Source organism: Corvus kubaryi, unplaced genomic scaffold, assembly GCF_017639235.1.
Source record: "Corvus kubaryi isolate FWS band 111438036 unplaced genomic scaffold, C.kubaryi_AGA036_p1.0 37060, whole genome shotgun sequence".
Lineage (NCBI taxonomy): Eukaryota > Metazoa > Chordata > Aves > Passeriformes > Corvidae > Corvus > Corvus kubaryi.
The window spans coordinates 83862-107607 of record NW_024581022.1 but is presented as its reverse complement, the minus strand read 5'-3'; the positions used below and the strand labels follow the sequence as shown (position 1 = coordinate 107607).

The window sequence follows — 23746 nt, the reverse complement described above, 5'->3', positions numbered from 1 at the left end:
TCTAATGTTACATACGAATATATAAATTTAGATTATTAGAAAACCCAAGATTAGAAACACAGATAATAAAAATATGCATCTCAGATTATATTACATGGGAAATAAATAAAATATTTGTATGCAACATTACATCCAATTCTATGAATATTTATATTTTATATTGAAATTAAATATCTCTATTTTATATCTCTATTTTCTATCAATAAATTATTGTGAGGCAACTACGTATCATGTAATTGTATTTTTTACGATATATGTTACATATCCTAATTCTAATTGCAAATATGATATAAAATCCTTATTATATTTATATCTGTGACATATTAAAAATTAAATAAACAAAAAATTTAAATTAATTTAAAATATCTCCAAAAATTTAAAATATTTAAAATAATATCCCTATTATCCATCTATAATATGTAATATGATACATAATATATAATAATAAAAATAATGTCTTGGATATTATATAATAATGTATAATATGCTATAAATTGTCTTATATGTTATTATATTATATTTTCAAGGTATTAATTATATATTAAAAGTATCCAGTTAATATAATAGTAATTATTTTATTATTAATATATTTGTTTTAGTAATAATGCATTATTATTCATGTAATTATTAGTTACAGCAATACTATATTAATAATATACTACTACTAATAAATAATGAAATACAAGATACTTTGAATTACGCATATACAATAAATCCCCATATATTCCATATATTATGGAATATATCCCCAAACATTCTATTTCTAGTAATGAGAAATGATCGATATTAATTATATATAATAATATCGCTGTACATAATAATATATTTATAAACTCAATTATATTTATAATTATAAACAACGTAGCGATAAAAATGATACTAATTATATTGATGCTAAAAATAACGGAACAGTAAAATAATAATAATAATAATAATTATTATTATTATATAAATTTTGCCAAATCTATCTCACTGTTCTTTTATTAACCTTATTATTATTAATGTTATAGTTATTATTATTACTACAATTACATAAAGTACAAGTCTATCTTGCCCCTATTTAATTAACCCTATTATTATTACTCTTATAATTTTCATTATCATTATTATTATTATTATAATCAGTATTAATATTAATATTATATAAATTACACCAAGTCTATCTCACCCCTATTTAATTAGCCCAATTAATCAACCAGTCCCTCTCTCCCTGTTCTCCCTCTGCCCATCCCAAGGATCCCTCGGGAATTCCGGGCGCTCCCGGAATTTTGGGGAGTCCCTACCCTGGTGCTCCTCGATTTGGGGCTTGGGTTTCTTTCGCAATTTGGGTTTCTTCTTATTGGTCCTTTCCAGGAGGTGGCGGAGGTGCCGCGACACTGGGAAAAAACACCCGGAACGCGGGGACAGCGGGAAGTGAGGCTGGAAAAGGAACTCACGGGGGGAGGTCATGGCAGCAGCAAACGGAAACGAACATTGGAATTGGAATCAACAATGGAAATTCAAATGAAATCGAAATAAAATTGAAATGGAAAAAAAAATGGAAATGCAAATTGAAATTCGAAATGAAAATTTGACATTAAAATGGAAATTGAAATTTCAAATTGAAATGAAAATTTGAATTGGAAATTGAAATTAAATTGAAATTAAAGTAAAAAATTGAAGTTAAAATTGAAATTCAAAATTAAAATTCAAAATTAAAATTTGAAATGGAAATTAAAATTTGAACTGGAAATGGAAATTAAATTGAAATGAAAGGAAAAAATTGAAGTGAAATTAATATTGAAATTCAACATTTAAATTTGAAATTAAAATTTGAATTTGAAATTAAAATGTGAAATGAAATGGGAATGGAAATTAAATTGAAATTCGAAATTAAAATTTGAAATGAAAATTGAAATTAAATTTTGAAACTAAATGGAAATTGAAATTAAATTGGAATTAAAACAAAAATTGAAATTGAAAGTAAAAAACTGAAATGAAATGAAAATTGAAATGAAAGTAAAAATTTGAAATGAAATTCAATGAAAAACTGTGAAATAAAAATAAACATTGAAATTAAAAGATGAAATGAAAATAAATTGAAATTAAAATTAAAATTGAACATTGAAATTAAAAGAAGAGTTGAAGTGAAAATTGAAATGAAAATAAAAAATTGAAATTAAATGAAAAATCAAAATGAAAATTGAAATTGAAATAAAACGGAAATTAAAAATTGAAATTAAATTAAAATTTAAAAACTGAAATTGAAATTAAAATTGAAATGAAAATTGAAATTAAAATAAACATTGAAAGTAAAATATTGAAATGAAATTTAAAAATTGAAATGCAATTCAAATTTAAAAATTGCATTAAAATCGAAATTAAACATTGAAATTAAACATTGAAATGAAATTGAAAAATTGAAATGAAATTCAAATTTAAAAATTGAAATTAAATTAAAATTGGAATTGAAATGAAATTGAGAAATTGAAATTAAATTAAAAGAAGAACTGAAATGAAATGCAAATTGAAATGCAAATTGAAACGGAAATGAAAATGAAAATAAAATGAAAATAAAATGGAAATAAAACCCCAATTAAAATGACAATGAAAATGCAAATTTAAACAAATGAGATGGAATTGAAAATGCAAATCAAAACAAATCAACGTCACAACAACAATGAAACTAATCAATGACTCGACACAAAGACAACGAAATTCCGGAAAATGACACGGAACTCAAAATGAGGATGGAATTTGGGAGCGATGTCAGGGAACGGCACTGATTGGATGGGAGCTGTTGTGGGCGGAGCCTTTCCTGAGGTGCTGAATCCAGCGGGAAATGAGTTTGACACGTCTGGTGGGACCAACCCAACCCACCCTGACATTCCTGGAGCTGCATCCCATCGGGAATGCTCCAGCACACGAGGTCGTCTTCACCTTCCATGGACACCTGGGTTGGGATCATCTCCTTGTGTTCCCAAGCTGTGCCACCGTTGTCCCCCAGGAGTTGAAGGGAACCTGGGAACCCCTGGAGCACTTTGGGGTCCATCTCCCAGTGGCAAACCCCCAAATCCTCCTGGATCCCCAATTCCACCTCATCCATGACCTACTGAGAGGTGACATCAAGCCATGGGGACATCCAGATCAGCATCAGTGGTGAAGGATTTGGGATAACCAATCCAAGGACTGGGAGAGGATCTCCTAAAATTCCCAAATAACCCCAATTTATGTCTTCTTTTCCTGCCATGACCAAAAACCTCAGGAGATGGGAATCTTCTGGGTCCCATCTCAACACGGGGGATTTTTTTGGGATCCAAAGCTACTCAAGAAGAACCATCTGGAGGTGGAAGTGATGGTGAAACCATGGAATTTTGGATCCAAAGCTACTTGAGAAGCTGGAAGAGCCATCTGGAGGTGGAAATGATGGTGAAACCATGGAATCATGGATGGGTTGGAAGGAACCATTTGGGTTGGAAGGAACCTCTGAAGGTTGGGTTGGAAGGAACTTCAGGGGATGGGAGAAGTTCCAGGAGTGGGGATGACGCTGATCCTGCAGCAAAGGTGTCAAAGCTCATTTCCTGCTGGATCTCCCGTTGGATTTCCGGCAAGGAGGAGGCTGGGAAAGCCCCCACGGCACCGGGTGCACCTCCAGGAGGGATCTTGGATGAGTTCCTCATCCACCTTTCCATGAGGAGACTCAGCCAAGGGGAAAGGGACCAAATGAATGGGTTGCGACATTATGGAATGGTTTGGGTTGGAAGGGACCATAAAGACCATCCAGGGACAACTTCTACTATCCCAGCTCGCTCCAAACCCCATCCAACCTGGCCTGGAATACTTCCAGGGATTGAGGATGGGCACAGAAGCCACCAGGCCGCACTTCCTCACTTACCTTTCGTGTCATTCACCGGATCCATGTGCCGGTAAATGTATCCTTCTAGGTAGGAATGGAATTTGGGAGTGGGTGGGAAAAAGGCCAAACAAATGGCCATGAGCTCCCAGCCGCGGGCCAGGCTCTCGTAACGGAAGTTCTCGGTGGTCTGCCGGCACAGCTGGATGTAGAGCTCATCTCGCAGCCCCTGCATGCTCCAACCTTTGGTGGCGATCTCCAAGGCCACGTTGAGCTGGTCCGTCTTGGCCCGCCGGTCGCCCATGTACATCTGGATGAGTTTGAAGATCTCGCACGCCTCCTTCTTGACGTTGCGGTCGTTGGTCATGATCATGGGTTTCTTGATGGATTCGCTGCTCCAGGCCAGCATGTTGGCGATGGAGACCTTCCGTCGGAAGAGCCCTTGGGTGTGCTTGTTGAAGTGCTTGGAGGCCCAGTTCTCAATGTCCGTCTCCGAGGAGGGCTTGCGCAGGTTGAAGGTGGGGAAGACGCAGCTGGCGCTCGGCATCATGTTCCGGGTCTGCCGGCTGCTCTCGAACTGGGCGCAGGCACCGAGGTCCTCGGACTGGGGGACAACAGGTGGACAGGTCAGCGGTGCTTGGTGGGATGGGAGCACTGATGGAACGATCGACTGATCAATCGATCGATCAATCAACCAACCAAGAAACCAACAGATCAACAAATGGACCAACCAACCAATGAACCAACCAACCAACTGATCAATCAACAAACCAGTCAACCAAAAAAATCAACCAATGAAACAACCAGCCAGTAAATCAATCAAGCAATCAATCAATTAACCAACAAACCAACCAATGAAAGAACCAGCCAGTAAAACAATCAATCAACCAACCAAGAAACTGATCAATTAACCAAGCAACCAACCAGGCAACCAACCAACAAATCAATCAATCAATCAATCAACCAGTGAACCAACCAAGAAATCAACAGAACAACAAACCAAGCAATAAAGCAACTAATGAAAAAATCAATGAACCAACCTATCAATGAAACAACCAGTCAATCAACCAACCAACCAACTGATCAATCAACCAAGCAATGAATGAATGAATCAATTAACCAACCAATAAATCAACCAACAAACCGATCGATCAATCAACCAAGGAACCAGCAAACTGATCAATCAACCAAGCAACGAACCAACCCATCAATCATTCAACCAACCAATCATTCAACCAATAAATCAGCCAACAAACCAATCAACCGACTGACCAGTGGAGAAACCAACAGACCAACCAACCAACCAACCAATGAATCGATCCAACAAACCAATCAATCCATCAATCAATCAACCAATGAACCAACCGACCAGCCAACAAACCAATGAACCAATGAATCAACAAACCAATCAACCAACCAATGAACCACTGAACCAGCCAATCAATGACCAACAAACCAATCAACCACGCAATGAACCGACTGACCAGGCAACAAAACAATGATCCAATCAACCAACCAACCAGCCAATCAACCAACAAATCAATCAATCAGTCAATCAATCAATCAACCAACCAACCAACCAACCGTTGCAGCATTCAGAGGTCTTCCCATAAACCACATCCTCTCCAAGGAACTTCTCCTCCATCGCATCACGGCCAAGTGGAACCGGCCCGGTGCCAGCAGCCAAGGTGGGCTGTGGAACCAATCGGCATCAGGAGGGAGGGGACCAGTGGGGGTAAGTGACATGCTGGACTCTCTTCACACTTGATCAATGGGGTCATGGACAGAAGAAACTGGTGGCAACATGGGGGAAACAAAGAGCGAGTGGCTTTGGGCTCCACCCATCCTTTGGGGACACACCCACCTGTAACGGCCCCCCAGGAAACCCCCTCTGCCCAAAATCACCTTCAAGGGTGGTTCTCCAGCGGCCACAGGAGGAGGCTGGTGGCTTCTCCAAGCCATGAGCAATGTGGGTGGTCCTTCTGTACATCCCAAGGGACAGGAGATGCTCAGGATTTAACCTTGACCTCTGCAGAGCATCCAGCTGGGAAGGAGCCAGAGGACCCCTGTGGACCAGTGTCCTCCTCCTACTGGAACCAGCACAGCTTGTGGATGTCACCCCAGGAGGTGGAGGGACACCCCAACAGCTGGTGACCAACATGGAGGAAGCAAACAAGGATAATTGGGATGGACAATTCCATGGTCCTGCAGCCAGCCAAAGTGGCTTCATCATTTCTTCTGCAACATCCAGGCCAGCATCACCTGGGTTCAGTGGCCCTGGGGATGTGACCCATGGCAGGGAAGGACGTTCCACACCATCCAGAGGTGACACCGCTGTCCCCAACATGTGTGGAGGAACCACAATGGTGGCCCCCAGGAGGGTCCGTGGGCAAGGTGACTCCAATGCTGCCACGGACTCAGGGTTGGGCTTTCGATGAGGAACAGAAGAAAAGCAGAAGGTGGAAAGATCCAGGAGGTGGAAAATCCAGGAGGGGACAAGGAAGCCACCCAAAGAACCCCCAGAGCTGCTGGCAGGTGACTTGAGCTTCTACTTCTTCAAACAAGTTTCTTGTCTCTTCAACAACTCGTCCTGTGCCAATGTCGAGATCTCTTTCCATCGACATCGCTCCGCTCCCATCTTGACCGCGGTGACAATGGCAGGGACACAGGATGGGGACACAGGAGCTTCCCCCCTCGAGGGACCCAGCCCTGCTGTCCCTGCAGATGTCACATCACCCCAGAGGTCCTTCTGTGTCCTCCAACCTGCTGGTCAGCTGGAGGCCCATGGGGTTTCCTCGGTGGAAGGAGATGCAGGAGATGCTTGAAGGTGTCGCTTGACAGCTGTTGGGGATGTGGCTCTTCCAAAAACTGGTCCATGGGCTGGACCAGAGCCATGTTGTACACCAAGAACACCCAGAGAGAAGGAAAGGACCACGTTGGATGGGGACATCAACCTTCTCCAGCCAAGGACAGATGGTCAGGCCAGGGAGTGACACTGGAAGCGAAATGTGATGGATCCCCTGCTGCCAGAGCCAACAGGAAATTAACTTCAGCCCTAATTAACCCTAATTAGCACCTAAATGAACTTGGGGGATGCCCTGGCCTACAAGAAGCGGATAAACCATCGGGCGTCAATGGAAAATGGCCGTGACCTCCTGCCTGTCCCATGGGGTGACCATTGTCACCTCAGGAATTAGGGAATCCTCAAGGGAGGAGGTCTTGGAGCCACGTGGATGGGGCTTGGATACACCTCAATGTGGGGACACTCCATTGGTGGCAACCACAGCCATGACCATGGAAGGGTTTGGGTTCAAAGGGACCTTCAAGATCATCCCATTCCAACGGCCAGGGACACCTTCCACTGTCCCAGGTTGCTCCAAACCCCGTCCAACCTGACCTTGGACACTTCAGGGATGGGGCAGCTGCAGCTTCTCTGGGAAACTGGTGCCAGTGTCCCACCATCGTGGTGTCCCTGAGCTCGAGGACAACAGATGGGGCCACCCAGACAGAAAACTCTGGGAAGTGGAGAAGATTCCCACCACATCCCAAGCTCCATGCAGAAGGTGTAGGATCACTAACGATGGCTGCTTTCCCTCCTGGCCAATGTGAGCATCCAAAGGGGACCTGGAGCTCTCCAGTTTTGGGTTTGGACCTCCTCGTGCAGCACCAAGTCTTTGGGGACAACGGCACCTTGGGAATTTTCTTCCGCTGCCTTTGGATGTGACGCTCCACGGGTTTCCTTCCACGTTCCCATGGGCAAAAAAGGCATTTTCCAGATGATTTGCTGTTTCCCAGGTCCATGTCCAGGGGTCTTGCTGATGCCAAGTTCCATCTTCCAGGCAGTTTTCCAGGTGGGATTTATCCCCACACGTGGCATCATCACCCGTTTCTTTAAAAGCCCTGATAGCCTTTCCCTGCTTTTCTCAGCCTTTTCCAGCCTTTCCCTGGAGGGGAACGGACTGATGGAGGATGTCCAGAAGCTGATGGAGGACATCCAAAAAACCAGGGAAACATCTGATGGGCTGGAATCTAGGCACATGGAATGCACCAGCTCCAGCAATTCCAGGTCAGAGCCCCAGGGCCTCCTCTGGAATGGGAGTTTGGGGCAGGAGGGATCTCCAGGAATGGGACAGCTCAGTTCCAGGGAGGCAACAGGCAGCTCACAACCCTGGGAAGAAAATCCTGGAAAACTGGTGGCTCTTTCATCTCAAGGTTTTGAGGGACCACCTTGCCAAGGACCAACTTCTTTGAGGGATCAACCAGGGATGGGCACTCAGGAATCCCCTGGGAACTGGGTGGATCCAGGATCTGCCCCCCACCAAGGCAGAAGAAGCCACAGCACAGAGCTGAGGCTGCCATGGCACCGAGGTGCCCATGCCCAATCCTGGTGTGGGATCGGCCCGGGGACCATCCCGCTGGATCTACACTGGAGGAGGAGAAGCTTTAACCAGAATTGACCTCACGGGCCACAGGGGAAACCCCCAAACCCAAGAATATTCCCAAGGGCATTACCTGAGATGGATGCAGGTAGGGCTCGGGGGAGGCCAGGTTGGTCTGGACGGAGACGCTCTTCTCCAGCAGGATCTGGGGGAAGCCCAGCTTCTCGAAGGTGTTCCTCTTCCAGTGCTTGTTCTCCTGCTGCGCCAACGCCTCGTCCTCGCTGAAGGCTCGCACCACCGGGCCTGGCATGGGCAGCGGGAGGGCGCCGTCGCTCTCGTAGCCCGAACCGTCCTTTTGGGAATCCCAACTGCTCCGTTGCTTCATGTGGTAGTGGGCCTGCTGCGCTTCCCAAGCCAGGCGCGCCTGCGCCAGGAAAGGCTCCGGGAAGCCCCGCGTCGCCTCCGCCTCCACCGCCTTGCTCTCCGTCCGGTTCATGGGGGACCTGTTGGGTCCTGGCGTGGCTCGTTCCTCACCCAGCTCGCCCAACACCTCCCGGTCCCCAGAGCCGTCCGTGGAGGAGGCGTTGGGGTCGTGGGTCACCGAAGGCTTCCGGCTTTTCCTCTTCCTGGTGGAGGGCGAGTAACCGGTGGAGGACAAGGTGTCCTGCTGGCTGGACCACGACATGGAGTCCTCGCCCTGGGCCACCTGGGCCCCTGTCGGGCCGGGACAGAAGTCGGGTCCCTCCATGCTGCTGTAGTCGCCCGATTTGATCTCCAGGCGTTGATCCCGCACCAGGCAGGGGCTGTGCTGCAGCGAGTAGGAGCCGCCGATGGGATTGGGGGAATATTTGTGCCTCAAGCCCGTCTTCATTTTAGGACTGGAACCCGACTGCTCCACGTAGACCAATTGCCTGACGTATTCCTTGCCGGCGGGGCTGTATTCCAGGCTCATGAAGCGGTCGGGACACTTCTGCTTGGTGAGCACCAACTGCTGGTACGGCGAGTTGGAGCCTTGCTTGGGTGACTGAAGGAAAGGGTGAGGCTTTCGGATGGGCGATTTCTGCGGAGATCCGGCTTTGTAGCTCCCGCTGGCTTCGTACTGCATGTCCACGGGGGGCTCGTCATAGATGGGAGCCTGGTATTCCATGGGGGGCTCCTCGTAGAGCGGGGGCTCGTAGGCGTAGCGGGGCGACGAGGGCTGGGATTCGCTGGAATGTTTGCGGTGCTGCGCTTGGAGCGGCGAGCAGAAGGAATCGCCCCGGCCCAGCAGCGGTGAGCAGCTGCCCACGTGCTCAGCCCTCTTCAGGAAGGGCGACTGCTTCCTCTCCGGGAAAAACACGGAGTTGTCGGCGTCGGAGGAGAAGGTTTGGAGGTTGGGCGACTGTTGGCCGCCCGAGGGTCGGCGGGAGCGGGAGCCCGGTTGGTTTTCGGGGGCGTAGCCGTTGCCTTGGTGGAGGAGGAAGCTGGGCTCCCGATCCGTCACCTTGATCAGCATCCGCTCCTTGGTGCCGGCGTTCCATCGGAGGGATGAGGTCCTGCAGGGAGAAACATCACAGGGGGGAGGTCAGAATTCCATCCCCGGAATGGTTTGGCTGGTCCCAAACCTCCCAAACCACTGTGGAGCCTGGAGGATGGAGATTCCCAAGCACCCCAAGAGTGGAGAGATGGAGATGTGAGGAATTGGATGGGATTGGATATTAGACTAGGAGTGACAGGACACAGGGAATGGCTTCCCACTGCCAGGGGGCAGGATTGGATGGGATAATGGGAAGGAATTCTCAGCTGTGAGGGTGGTGAGGGGCTGGACTGGAATTCCCAGAGAAGCTGTGGCTGCCCCATCCCTGGAAGTGTCCGAGGCCAGGCTGGACAGGGCTTGGAGCAACCTGGGATGGTGGAAGTTGTCCCTGCCCATGGGATTGGATACTGGGAAGAAATTCTCCCATGAGGAATTCTTCCCTGGCACAGTGGATTTTCATCTGCTCTCTCCCTGTTCCAAGTCCTTGGGAAAGGCCATCGGGGCAGGGGACACTCAGGAGGAAGAGCAAAGATGGATTTTTCGGAGCTGCCCGGCTCACAGGAGGGATCTGAGCTGGAATTGGCTGTTCCCAAGGCACAGGGAGAGGCACATCCTGTCACCAATCCCACGCTGGAACAGAAGATGCTGGAGGCATCGTCTGCTCTCCCGGTTCATCCCTCTCCAACTCTCATTTATTCCCAGCCATTTGTCCCTTCTGTCCTCCAGGAAAAGGTGGAACGAGTTCAATCACTGAGTTTGGAGGGAAAAATTCCCACAAAAAGCCTCAGGACTGTGCTCCTTGTTTATCCATGACTTTGTCCTTGCTCTAAGGGGTTTGGGAATAATTTATTCCTTCCTTTTTCACCTTTAGAAGCTCCTGTGGAGCTCCTGGGGACTTGAGCCTCCTGCGAAGTTCCTGCTGTCGAAGACCTGGATGAGTTTGGATTCCTCCACCCCAGTTTGATGAATCTCAACCCCTCATGGAGCCCTTCCAGACCCTCAAAATTCCCTCCACAACCACAAAATCATGGATTCATGGAATGGTTTGGGTTGGAAGGGGCTTTAAACCTCATCCAGTTCCACCCCTCTGCCACGGGCTGGGACATTTTCCACTATCCCAGGTTGCTCCAAGCCCCTTCCAACCTTGCTCAGCTCCTGAAAAATCTGCTTTTCCTGCCCAAATTATGCACAAGGACCTTGGATTATTCCCTGTTTCTTCTGGAAGACCTGGATGCCTTTAATCCTCATTAATAACCTGACTTTTATACACACATCCCAAAAACTGTGAGGAAAGACAACAGAAGAGCCACAGAGGATTCCCAGCAGATCCAGGCAGCACATCCCACCCAGAGCCGCTCGTGCCGGGAATTCTGCCTTTGGGTTTCTTCACCATCTGCAAACAACGTTCCCGACCCTTGGGAGATGGTCTTGGAAGCCATGGAGAGATGGATCACATCCTCCGCATGGATCCAAGCTCTGCTCCCGAGCCACATCCTCGTTAACCCTCTGCTTCTTGATTCTCCTTTTCCCACTTTTTTTATTGCCCGCGGACAAGGAATTCAAGCTTTATCTGTGTCCAAGGGGGAAAAGCTTTGCACATCCAGCTGTGGGATCCAAGAGCAGAAGGATGTGGAGCTGCTGCAGTGAGTCCAGAAGAGGACGTGGAGATGCTCTGAGGTTTGGAGAGAGGCTGGGAGAGCTGGAAATGTCCAGCCTGGAGAAGGGAAGGATCCAGGGAGAGCTCAGAGCCTCTTCCAGTGCCTAAAGGGGCTCCAGGAGAGCTGGAGAGGGACTTGGGACAAGGGATGGAGGGACAGGACCCAGGGAATGGCTTCCCACTGCCAGAGGGCAGGGATGGATGGGATTTTGGGAAGGAATTCCTTCCTGTGAGGGTGGTGAGGTGGAGGAATGGAATTCCCAGACAATCTGTGGCTGCTCCATCCTTGGAAGTGTCCAAATCCGGATTGGAGCAACCTGGGATAGTGGAAGATGTCCCTGCTCATGGAAAAGGGCTGGAATGAGATGATCTGGAAGTGCCCTGCAGAAATCCACGTTTTCACTCTTTCCCCACCCCCACCCGAACACGAATCCCTCCTAAATCCAGGTGTTTTAACTCAAACCAGGTGAAACCACCGCTTAATTCCCAGCTTTGCAGCTGGCATTAATATTCCAGCCCGCAGCATCTGGCAGCAGTGGATCCGAATAAAAATCCTCAACGGAGCAGCGGCGTTGCTGTCAAATCACCTCGTCAGGGCCGAGCTTTCAATCCAAATATTAAATAACGGGAAGCAATATTCCTGAAAGCTCCATCGTGCTGCCCTGGATTATGGCTAAACCCCACAAAAAAAAACCTCTGCCATGGAATAAATGGAATTTTCTGCCTGCAAAAGGAATCCCAAAAAAGCCCTTTTTGTGCTTAAATCGCTGCCCACGAGCGCTGCGGCCGCTCCAAGAAATTCAAGGGATGCCGGAGTGGAGAACGAGTCCCGGCCGCCTTCCTGGCATGGGGCATCCGGCAGAAATTCCAAGTATTCCTGTTATTTCTGGCTTGGCACTGGGTTCTCCCTGCTGTTTTCTCCGTGTGGGGAAGATTCTACCGACTCTGTACATTTCCATGACAAACCGCTTCCCAAATCCCTCTGAATCTCCTATCAGAGAAATCAAATTTCTTTGGGAATTTGCATAACTTCCACATAATTTCCATCTGCTTTAGGGGAGGATTTTTCCGTGTTCTCTTAAATCTCCTTCCCTGCTCCAAAGCCTCCTCCTTGATCTTCTTCCAACCTTCGAGAAGTCAACGATGGAGGGGAGTGGAGAAATCTCCGGGTTCCGCGCGCTCCGTGAACAACCCGGCTCCCTCATCCAGGAATTCCTTTGCTTCCAGTTGTTTTTTCTGGAGAGGCACAGCCACCGCCACCCCACACCTGCAGGTAAAAGCGCCCCCCTCCCCTCATTTACATATCATTATTCATGCCAGCCAGAATTCCAACCATCCACAGCTCAAAATACCTTAAAAACCCATTAAAACAACCAAAATGATGGATTTTTACATTCCTGACGCTTTTAACGGAGTCAAGGGGCAGCTCCACTCCATCAAGGTGGGACTAAGGGAATAAATCATGGGTGGGCTTAAGTGGAATTATTCTAACAGCGTTTTCCTGGTTTTTAATGGAATGACGTGGCGACGCTTCTCCGAAGGAGGTTTAAAACAAGAATATTCCCAAAACCATGCATTTTTCCAAGATCTCTTCCCCTGCCCCGGTGTTGTTTAGACTTTGCAGGTGAAGATTAAAATTTAGAGCAGGGATTAAGTGGATTTCCCCCTCCTTGATTCGAATGATTAATTCAAATATTGTTTTCCGATGGAACGCGTCGGGATTTGCCGGCACGGGAAAAGCAAAGGATCCCCGGGCACCCCGCACCAACCTGGCTCCCTGTGCCATCCCAAATTCCCACCGTGCCCTCGCTCTTCCTCACCTTCCTCCCCCGGCTGCGGGATTTGGGAGCATCTTCTCCCACCACCTTCCACCTGAGCTTAAGATCCCCTTTTCCAGGGCTAAACTGGGATGGGAATGAGGGAAGCAGCCCGGCCCCCCTTCCCTCCCAGCTGGGCACCGCCGGCACAGCCTGCTCCGAGCGCATCCCGCTGGGAAGTCCAGGGTCAGGGATGAGCCGGCGGCGGAAAAACCTCCCTGTGCCTGGCACGGTGCCCGGCACCGCTCCGGCAGCACAAATATCTCCGTGAAAAATGCAGGGAAAGGTGAGCAGCAGAGCCTGAAGACGTCCAGGCTTCTACCTGAAGCCTCCCATGATCCATCTGGAATTTTCTGGCTGGGATCATGTCCTTAGGACAGAAATCCAGCCCCTATAATCATGGAAAACTCATATTTTATGCTAATTTATAACTAAATTAAGTGATAGGAAAACAGGATAAAATCCTCCATCCTTAAGGTTTTGCTGCTCTTCATCTGCAAGTAGTGCTGTTCCCAAAAATTCACATGGAATTCTATGGAATTCCGTGTATATCAATATCCCAGGGTTTGGACTGCACCTGGAATTTTAAATTCCTGCTCAAGCCCTCGTTTCTCAGCTTTTGTGGGATGTGGGGTTCTCACAACCCCACCATGACCTCTCCAACCCTTCTTCCACACTTCCAATCCCTCTTCCCATTTTTAGGAGCCTGGAAGTGTCACTTCCTCCTTGGAATTCTTTTTTTTAGGAAGCTTTTTGATTGGTTGAAGCTGATTCCTAGGAAAACCAGAATGAGTGAGGTGAAATCTGGAATGTGGGCAGTGAAATGTAAATTTGGGAAGAGGGTGAACGCTGGGATCAAGTTTTCCAAGCACCTGAGGGTCTCCTTCTCTTCTTCTTGGTTGGGATGGGCTGATGGGTCTCTCTGATGGGAAAACCATCAGGAAGTGGAGTTGGAAGAGGTTGTTGGGATCAGGAGGAGATGGATTCATCCGTATCCATGGACATCCCATTCTGCTCCCGGTGGGACAACGAGGGCCTGGCAGCTCCAGATGGGCGTTCCAAAACCCTCCAAACTTTTCCCAGGATGATCCAGCTCTTTGTCCATGGAAGAACCATGGAGAAGGTGCAGCATTCCCACCAATGGGATGAGATCCCAACTCCCTTTGTCTCCTGCTGAACACCCGTGATGGGACCACGAGGATGATTTGATGGATACACCACAGTCCGTGGGATATCTGGGGTGGAGGGAAATCCGGTTTGGTCTTTCTGGGGGAATTTTGGAGTGATGGGAATGCTGAATGCCAGCTTTTAGCCAATCCCTGTTGACATCAAAGCTTGGTTTGTTGGATGTCCAAGATCTCCTGAAGCTCTCCGCACACAATTCCATTCTCCAACTAAAATATTCCCATAGGATTATGCCCATCAAAATGCCATAAAAAAAAAAAATCCTATTATTTTTCCAACAGGAAAAGATGAAACTCTCAGGGATTGTCTCTGGATGGTGCTATGGGATCACTCGTAGCTCCAAACCCTCAACACCGAATCTCTCCGTGAGACATCTCCCACGTTCTGCTGCTCCGGTGGCATCGGCTCTAATTAACATCCGTGGAAGTTGATCAAGACAAGAAGGAGGTAACGACCCATCCCATCCCTTGCCATCCCCTTCCCACTTTTTTTAGGAGAAGCAGGGCCGGGAAGATGGATTTTTGCCGTTTTCTGGCAGCTGTTTGAACATCGCGTGGTGGGATGGTTGGGTTGGCACATTGGAGGCCATGAATCCATAACCAAATGATTTTGTGGGATGTAAATAATGAGGTAACACCAAAATGAACTCGGACGACGGTTCCTGATGAGTCACTTGGCTGAAGGTCAAGTTGACCTTGCTGAAGGTCAACTTGAGGTGGACCTTCCCCAGGCCACAGCACGCACTGTGTCCTCTTGGTTTGGGACATCCATGATGGCCAGGGGTTCTCCAGTGAGCCCCTCTGGGATCAATCCCATCAGGAACCCACCAGGAGGAAGCACAAGACCAACACAACCCATCCTGGCAGCCGAGCCAGGCATGGAGGACACGGAGGCCCGCAGGGACACCACATTCCCAGGAGCCAATCGGGGCTGCTCATCCCAATTAAAACAATCCCCCAGAAACAGCCTCTTTCCTGAAATCCAAATGTCACCGAAAACAAGAGGAGATCTTTCCAGATTGGAGAAGGAGGAGGGAATGCTGGGAAAGAGCACAGAAGAGCCTTTATCGTTATGAGGAATCAGCTGGGAAGTACAAAGAGACCAGAAATGACATTTCCCAAAATAGCCGATCAATAGGGAATCTGCTCCCGCTGGCTCCGGGAGTGAGACAAAGAGTTCCAAAAATGGTGATTTTTCAGCTCTTGCCTGTTCCGAGTGGATTTCACATTCCCCGGAGTGCATTCCCTACGCCAAAGCCTTTCATCCTCTTGGAATCTCCAGCCTGAATCATTCATCCCTGACAGGACACAGGGAATGGCTTCCCACTGCCGGAGGGCAGGGTTAGGTGGGATATTGGGAAGGAATTCCTCCCTGGGAGGGTGGCGAGGGGCTGGAATGGAATTCCCAGAGGATCTGTGGCTGCTCCATCCTGGAAGTGTCCAAGGCCAGGTTGGATGCGGCTTGGGCAGAGGGCCCAGCCCAGGAGGTCCCACCACTGCGATACCCCCAAGAACAGCCATCGACCCTCATCACTTTTCTTCCAAAAGATGGGATTTTCATCCCAGGGAATCACCGGTGTCAGTTCTGCTCCTCCTCCTCACTTCCAAGGGAACCAGGGAACAGACTGACCTCTAAAAATCAGGAATGGTCACATTTATTAACTCTCGGTCGGAACCGCGCTCAAAATCTGGCGTGGTGGTTCCTCACCTCCTTCCCAGGCTTCTCCAAAGCTCCCGGAAGTCTCTTCCTGAATTTTGGGCCTGGATTCACACACCTCTTGGCCAAATTACACCCATTCCCTGCATCCATGTGGCACTAGGACAACAAATCCAGATGGAGAAGGGCTGAACGTGGCCAGGGCAGGATTTGGACACTGAACCATTTGGACACTGAACCTCCCTCCAACCATGGAGGATGAATCCAGTGACCCTCATGAGAGCCAAGAGGTGAAGACAGCTGGAAAATGACAAATTTTTGGAAAATTACAGCTGTGTCCCAAAACAGTGGTGGTCCCACCACCACGACCACCTCCTAAACCCTGGCAGACACAAACCCACCTCCGAAACCACCTCAGGTGCCTCCACGCAAGGTTCTGTGGAGCTCCGAAAGGTGGTGCCAGGATTTTTGGGAGCCAACCCCAATTCTCTCCCTATTTCCCTAATTTCTTGCTAGGGTGTAATTCCTGTTGACCACGAGAAGCTCAAAGACCTCTTTAAACATTCCTGGATGTGGAGGTCAAGGAGAAATTGAGGAAAACCATGTCAAGGATCCCATGCAAGTGAAGCAGCTGCGCTCCTGCTCTCCTAAAACACCCATGGAAGAACTGGGATTCTCCCTGCTGATGGATTGGACATCCCAGCTCTCTGCCAAAGAGCTGGAACACAACAAGGCACCTTCTCCAGCTCCAAAGCCTGGAATGAGGGATTTCACCACAGCTTTGGAGCACTTTGGTGCCATTGCTGCTGTCTGGGAGGAGAAAAGGAGAAGATGGTCCTTGATGTTGAAGATTTTTGGTCTTAAGTCCAGCTCGAGCAGCCTTGGACCTTCCATCCATTGACTGGCCAACACGACCATGGGATGAAGACAGAAATTTGGGATTTCTCCCATAAACAAGCAGATTTCCCGACGGGAAGATTGATTTTGGATTAGCTAAGAGTTCAAGTCCCTCAAGAGAATGAGGATGCGAAGCAGCTCCAGGGACCACAAATCCAGAGGGAATGAAGAGGGAAAGGGTTAAGGGCAGGCATCGTAATTGACTGAATGACTGGATTTGGGATTCCAGGGCTTCCCGACAAAAGCCTTCCAGGCAGATGGAGCATGATGTCATCCTCTTAATGACACCCACTAATTTCATTACATTGGAAAAATCTCCCAGAGGAATTGTTGGCCGGGAGCTCCGAGCCAGGGCTGTCAAGGAAGCAGAAAAATCTTTCCCTGCTCCCGAGGATGTTGCTGCAGCTCCTGGGGTAATCCCAGTGGCTGAACCCCAGAGCTGCACTTGGAGGTGATGATGATTCCATGGATGAGGGTGTTCTCCCAGCTGAATCCCACGGGATTTCTCAATCAAGATCTGTCTTCTCTTCACAAAAATCCCACACTTTGTCCCAACATCTGGGAGTTCTCCAGTTTCTCCTTTCCCGGCCAGAGGGGATGGAAGAAGGCAGGAACCACGACCTGGGTCTCACCAAGCTTTCCCATCCACCAGAGAACTGTGGAGGTGTTGTGGGACTCAATCCTGGATCCCTCTGCCATTTTCCAGAGGAAAACCTCTGGAATTAATGCCAGACTTGGGGAGAAGAGGGTTGGAATGGCCTGAGAAGGCTGTTGGGTTGCAGACCTGATTTTCCAGCTGATCCTGGGACCTTCAGGATCATTTAATGAATGGCGTTTGGATGTGGATGGATCTGAGGGAGCTTTGGCAGCTCCAGTGGAAGTGTTTGATGGCTCATCCTACTTCATGTGGAGTCTTTGAATTCCATCCTGCTCCAAATTTGCCATCTCCATGTTGGCATAAGCCCATGGGACAACCAGAGACCCCCCAGTCCCTGTCCAAAGGTCCTGGAGCACCACCCTTCCTATCCCTGGAAGTGTCCAGTGCCAGGTTGGACAGGGCTTGGAGCAATCTGGGGTAGTGGAAGGTGTCCCTGCCCATGGCAGAGGGTGGGACTGGATGACCTTTAAGGTCCCTTCCCACCCAAACCATTCCGTGATTCCATGATTCATTTTCCCCCTTATCATGAATCCCATTAACAGGAATTCATCATGAGCTCCGATTCCAGCTCCTGGCACTCACGGGGTTAAACCAAAATCCCACCCTGTGGAGCTCTGCCGGCTCCGTGAGACTCCTTCTTCCAGAAGGAAGTCCACTCACAGCTAATTAAGCAAAGCTGCTAATTAGCTCCTTGGCTGGCGGCGGCTGGGGGAAGGGCGGCGAGGGCTGCTCCGTGGGTTTTTATGGGATTGGGAAGACGGAGGCATCTCCTGCGGCACAGCTGAGCTCACGTGTGCGGTGACACCGAAGCTTTTAATTGCCTGGGTGGCCACGGCCACCCGCCCAAATCCGCAGTGTTCCTGTCCCCATCACCGGCAAATCCCACCAGATTCTGGCTCGGCTCCCACTGCTAATCCGATGCCAAACAGGAGGCCCCTGAAATCCCTGTTTCCCAACCAAACAGCTCCACGCTTCCCAAATCACGCTCCTTCCCACTCTTCCTCACTTCCTGGGAATTGCATCCACCCAGCTCACGGGTGGGATCAGGTTGTCCATGGATTCTCTCCGCGCTCAAGGAGAGCGTTTGGCTGGTGAGGATAAAAACCCGATCCCATTGCCCTGTTGGTTCTCCCTCTTGGAAAGCTCAGATTTTTTCCCTCTCTTCCTTAAGTAGCAGTTAATTCCGGTGCTCCCGGGAGGTCACTCGGCAGCAGTGAATTACAGGGAAAGGCGGGATGGAACGTGGCCAGCGCCGCTGGGGGATTTTCCACCCACAAGTGTCTTGGATTGGGATGGAGATCACGGCACTCGCCAGCTTGGAACAGCAGGAAAACGTGCCAGGAAAAGGGATGAGGAGCATCGTGCCCTTCCCAGTCAGCATTTCCAGCATGGAAAGCAATGGAAGAGCTGGAAGTGCTTCAACTCACCCCCAATTCCAGAAAAAACACAGGAATGTGTGGAAAACGTGCCAGGAAAAGGGATGAGGAGCATCGTGCCCTTCCCGGTCAGCATTTCCAGCATGGAAAGCAATGGAAGAGCTGGAGGTGCCTCAACTCACCCCCAACTCCAGAAAAAAAACAGGAATTGGGGGTTTACCAAAACCTGGAGCAACCAGGCAGGGAGTGACTCCATAAATCCCCAAAATCTGGTCTTACCCTCGGCTTGGATTTTTGGGGTTTAACAAGGACTTGGTGGGGTGCGACGAGGACTTTTGGGGTCCAACAGGGACTTTTGGGGTTCAATGAGGACTTGAGGGATTCTAGAAGGACTTGGTGAGGTCTAACAAGGACTTGGGGGGTTTTTGGAGAAGGACTTTTGGGATTCAATGAGGATTTTGGGGTTCAGTAAGGATTTTTGGGGCTCAACAAGGGAGTTGATGGGGTTCAATGAGGATTTTGGGGGTTCAGTGAGGATTTGGGGTCCAAGAAGGACTTGGTAGGGATCAAGAAGGATTTTTGGGGTTCCTTAAGGACTTTCGGGGTTCATTGAGGACTTCTGGAGTTCCACAAGGACCTGAAGGCAACACAGGAAGGGAAGGGATGAGGAGAAGGACTGGAAGAGTGGGAATAAAACATCAGTGTCATTCACGGCCCCACTATCCCATGCCGCCACCCATCCCAACCCCAATCTCGGAGGGAAATTCCGGCTACCTGTAGTGGAGGAGTTGTCCTTCCGTGCTGTAATCCCGATAAATGTCGTATTCCTTCTCAAACACTCCGGAAGGCGATGAACTGGAAAACAGGAATGGTGAATGGGGGTTATCAAGGGCAACGTCGATGTCTCCTTTAGGATGAATGGAGATGAATCCCATCGGGATGGGCTTCACCTGTCCTGGATCTGCTCCTGGGACCTGCTTGAGCTTGGAGTCATTGATTGAGTTGGTGGCCAGATGATGATCAAGGCCTCATTGTCCAACCCTTCAAAGATCATATTTTCCCTTAAAACATCTGAGCAGATCCCAAACATCTCCCGGCTCCATCCCACCCATGGTCCTTTCCGAGTGCCTTGATGCCGCTCCCGCTCCTCAACAACCTTGGATGGTCAGAGCCAAAGTGGGAAGAAGCAAATCCCCCAAAAAACCCTTTTTTGCCACATTTTCATCTAAATCTGAGCCCGCAGAGCTCTTGTTCCCAGAAGATGGAGAAGGTCACACCACCAACCCACTCCCAAGAGACACCATACTTGGAAAAACATGGGAAAAAACCATCTGGGAGTGCAGGATGGAATTTCCAAGCTGATTTTTGGACTTGCTGGGGCTCAATGAAGACTTGGGAATTCAACGTGGACTTGGAGTCCAAGAAGGATTTTGTGGGATTCAAGAAGGACTCAAAGCTTTTCCTGTAGGATCAAACCCACTCTTGATCCATGTTTTTGGCTCCATGCTTTTCCAACGGCCGTGAATCCATGCCAAGACCCTCCAACACTTCCCAAAAAACAGCACAAAACCAGGTATTGATCATTGTCTTTCCAGTATTATCCATCCCCGCTGCCAATGAACACAGAAAAAGGTTTATTTTTGCCTTAACAGCCATTCCTGGTGGGAATGTGCTCAGAATTGGTCCCGTTTGGAAAACACGGAGCAAATAATCAGAAAACATCTGGAGAAAAAACTCAACTCCGAGCAGTTTACAAAAAAAAGGGCCTTAAAATCCCCGCCCCGTATCCACATTAAGACTCCCACATTAATAAAATTCGGATCCCATGTTGGTTTTGGGAGAAAAAAAGAGGGAAAAGAAACAAATCTTCCTAATAGGATAAAGCTCAAAAATTTTAGTCGAGCAAGAGGCAATAAAATTAAGCTTCTGTCAAAGCTAATTTTAATGGGATTTAGCCCTGGAATTATGACTGTGTGGAATTGCTTAATCCCTTTTTCCTCTCCAGTGCATGTGAATGGATTTCCTTCTTGTCCTCCAATATTCCCAAGAGAAAGGCATCACCTCTGATCCCGGTGCTGTACCCAGATCCATGGTGGAATTCAAATGGATCCTAGATCCATCCCTGGAAGTGTCCAAGGTCAGGTTGGACAGGGATTGGAGCAACCTGGGATAGTGGGAGGTGTCCCTGCCCATGGAACTGGATGGGCTTTAAGGTCCTTTCCCAACCATTCCAGGATTCCAGGAGAGTTCAGGAGCTGTTTAAAGTCCTTCCCTGTGGATCTGCTTCCCAGCAGCCCCCCCCCCATCCCATCCAGCAGCATCCCAGGGGAAAGTCTGGTGGGAATATCGGTTTTTCCTTCTAAAAACTCCCCTGGAAGCAGGACATGGCCAAAACAGGACCATGAAACCCAAGAGACACAGGAATTCCCTGTGGCCTTGTGGGATGGACCAACAGCTCCCCCCACTGCCATCAGCGAGGTCCACACCCCTCCAGAAGGGAATTCCCACTCCTCCAGATCCCAGGTTTCTGTTCCAGGTGCCAGGATCAAGTTCCGCATGCTCCTCCATCCCTTATTTCGGCCGAGCCCAAGGACAGGTGGTTTTTCTTGGAGCTTTTGGGAGTTCCAAGATCTTCCAAATCCATCAGAGCCATGGCTTGGTTTCCATCCATGCTTTGTCCCGCTGTTCCGTTTCACATCAGCGTTAATTATCCCTGTCCAGAGCAAGTCCAGGCCTCCTCCGGACCATCTCTGACGAGGTTTCTGTGCAGACAGAGTTGATGGATGAGTGAATCCATCCCAAAGATTTGGACTGGAGGCAGTGTGGTGGGAGCCGGGCAGGGAATCTCCACAGGGATCCACGGGAGGACGGAGCGGTGGTCACACATCACCAGGGGTGGCTGAGCTGGCTGCGCTCGCTTTCCCAGGATGAGATGAGTTTTTGGGAATCATTAAAAGCCACCGGCTGAGGTTTCAGCGTTAATGAGCAGCCTCTGGAAGCTGCGGGCGTGGAACTGGCCGGAGAGCCGGGAGCAGGATTCCCAGTTAATTCCTCGTTAATATTTAAACAGCAGCACTGCTGGATTCCTGCTATTCCAGCTTCCCACAGGCAGGGATGCGACGGAGCGTGGCCCCAGCCCTTTGTCTGCCCCCCTCCAGCTGTTTTTCCAAGGTTTTTAAGCCAAATCCTTATAGATTTTGCTTGACTAACAGATCCATTGGATTAAAGGAGGAATTTTACAATGAAGGTGGTGAAATACCGGCACAGGAGAATCTGTGGATGCTCCATCCATGGAATAGTCAAGGGTGGGTTGGATGGGGCTTGGAGCAACCTGGGATAGTGGAACGTGGCCCTGCCCATGGAAAGGGGGTGGAACTGGATGGTTTTGAGGTCCCTTCCAACCCAAACCATTCCATGTTTAAGGTCCTTCCTGCAGTGTCCACCTTGACCCAGTTTGTGTCCTCAAGCTGGACATTCCCACTCAAACAGGTCTTGGCCAACCTGGAACAACTGGGATAATCTGGAAAGCTCAACCCAAATGAATTTCCCAAGTGGGCATCAAGCGCTTCCGCAAACACAGGGCTACAAGCACTGGGTTGCATCCCAGAAATCCCGATGGATAAAACCACACGGAGCTGGTCACAGGAAGCAAAACCAGTTCTAACTAAAAACTTGCCTGGTCGGGAAACCCGGTTTTGGTTTTGGAAAAGTGTCCTGAGGTCTCCCAAAATCCTGCTCCAGGCAAAGCCAGCCCAGCTCCATCATCTTCTCCTCCTGTGCTCCAGCTTGACCATCCTGGTGATTCCCCACTGGATTCTCGCAGGTTTTTCAGGTTTCTGATAACCCTGAACTCCCTGAGGTTGCCCAGTAGTGGTCAAACGAGGATTAAATCTTCCCTGGACCTACCAAGATGTTCCCAACTTCCCTTGCTCACCTGCGCTTGGGATAACACTTCCCAGGATTTCTGGATCCTCAGGTGGCCACCGGTTTGTCCATCTCGTGGCTACACCTGGCCTTGCTGAGCTTCAGGAAGTTCTTCCCAACCTGTCCTCAGTCCATAGGATCCCTCTGAGCTCCAGCCCTGCCCTCAAGCTTATCTGGAGACGGGGGTGACTCCTGTCTGCTCCACAGATTATTGATAAGGATATGGATCGGGAGAGGAGCCGGGATGGGCCTGGGAGGAGCCAACCGTCGGGTTGGGAATGAACCTTTAACCACCACCCTCCGAGCTGGATGATCCAGTTTTTATCCATCGTGTCCCTGTCTAGATTCTGATGTGCCAACTTGGACACAAGGATGAGGGATACATCCAAAGCCTTTCTGGGACACTTTGAAGGTGATTTTCCATGAATAAAGGGGATTTTCCACAAATAAAGGCGATTTTCCATTAATAAAGATGGTTTTCCATTAATAAGTGTGATTTTCCAATAAAAAAGGTGATTTTCCATGAATAAAGGTGATTTTCCAATACCAAAGTGATTTTCCATTAATAAACGTGATTTTCCATTAATAAAGATGATTTTCCATTAATAAAGGTGATTTTCCAATGAAAAAGGTGATTTTCTTTTAATAAGGGTGGTTTTCCAAGAAAAAAGGTGATTTTCCAATAAAAAAGGTGATTTTCCACTAATAAAGGTGATTTTCCAATGAAAAAGGCGATTTTCTATTAATAAGGGTGATTTTCCAAAAAAAAAGGTGATTTTCCATTAATCAAGATGATTTTATATTAATAAAATTGACTTTCCCTTAATAATTTTCCCTAAACCACGGATT

At 48.5% G+C, this 23746-nt stretch overlaps 1 protein-coding gene across 6 annotated transcripts in view; it reads right to left on the bottom strand.

Moving 5' to 3' along the window:
- ARHGAP39 (Rho GTPase activating protein 39) overlaps positions 1–23746 on the bottom strand; it is a 117091-nt gene that overhangs the window by 18742 nt on the left and 74603 nt on the right. For 5 of the 6 annotated variants that reach the window (XR_006014840.1, XM_042020857.1, XM_042020855.1 and 2 more), the window contains exons 3-6: positions 19748–19828; positions 8345–9746; positions 3875–4436; positions 1284–1376 (exon numbers count right to left, since the gene is read on the bottom strand). Coding sequence is in view for 5 of the 6 variants with exons in the window: in XM_042020857.1 (XP_041876791.1) it covers positions 1284–1376; positions 3875–4436; positions 8345–9746; positions 19748–19828 (2138 nt within the window). In the remaining variant the exon portion in view is untranslated. The remainder of the gene's footprint in view (positions 1–1283; positions 1377–3874; positions 4437–8344; positions 9747–19747; positions 19829–23746) is intronic. The other variant, XM_042020858.1, reaches the window with a different exon arrangement.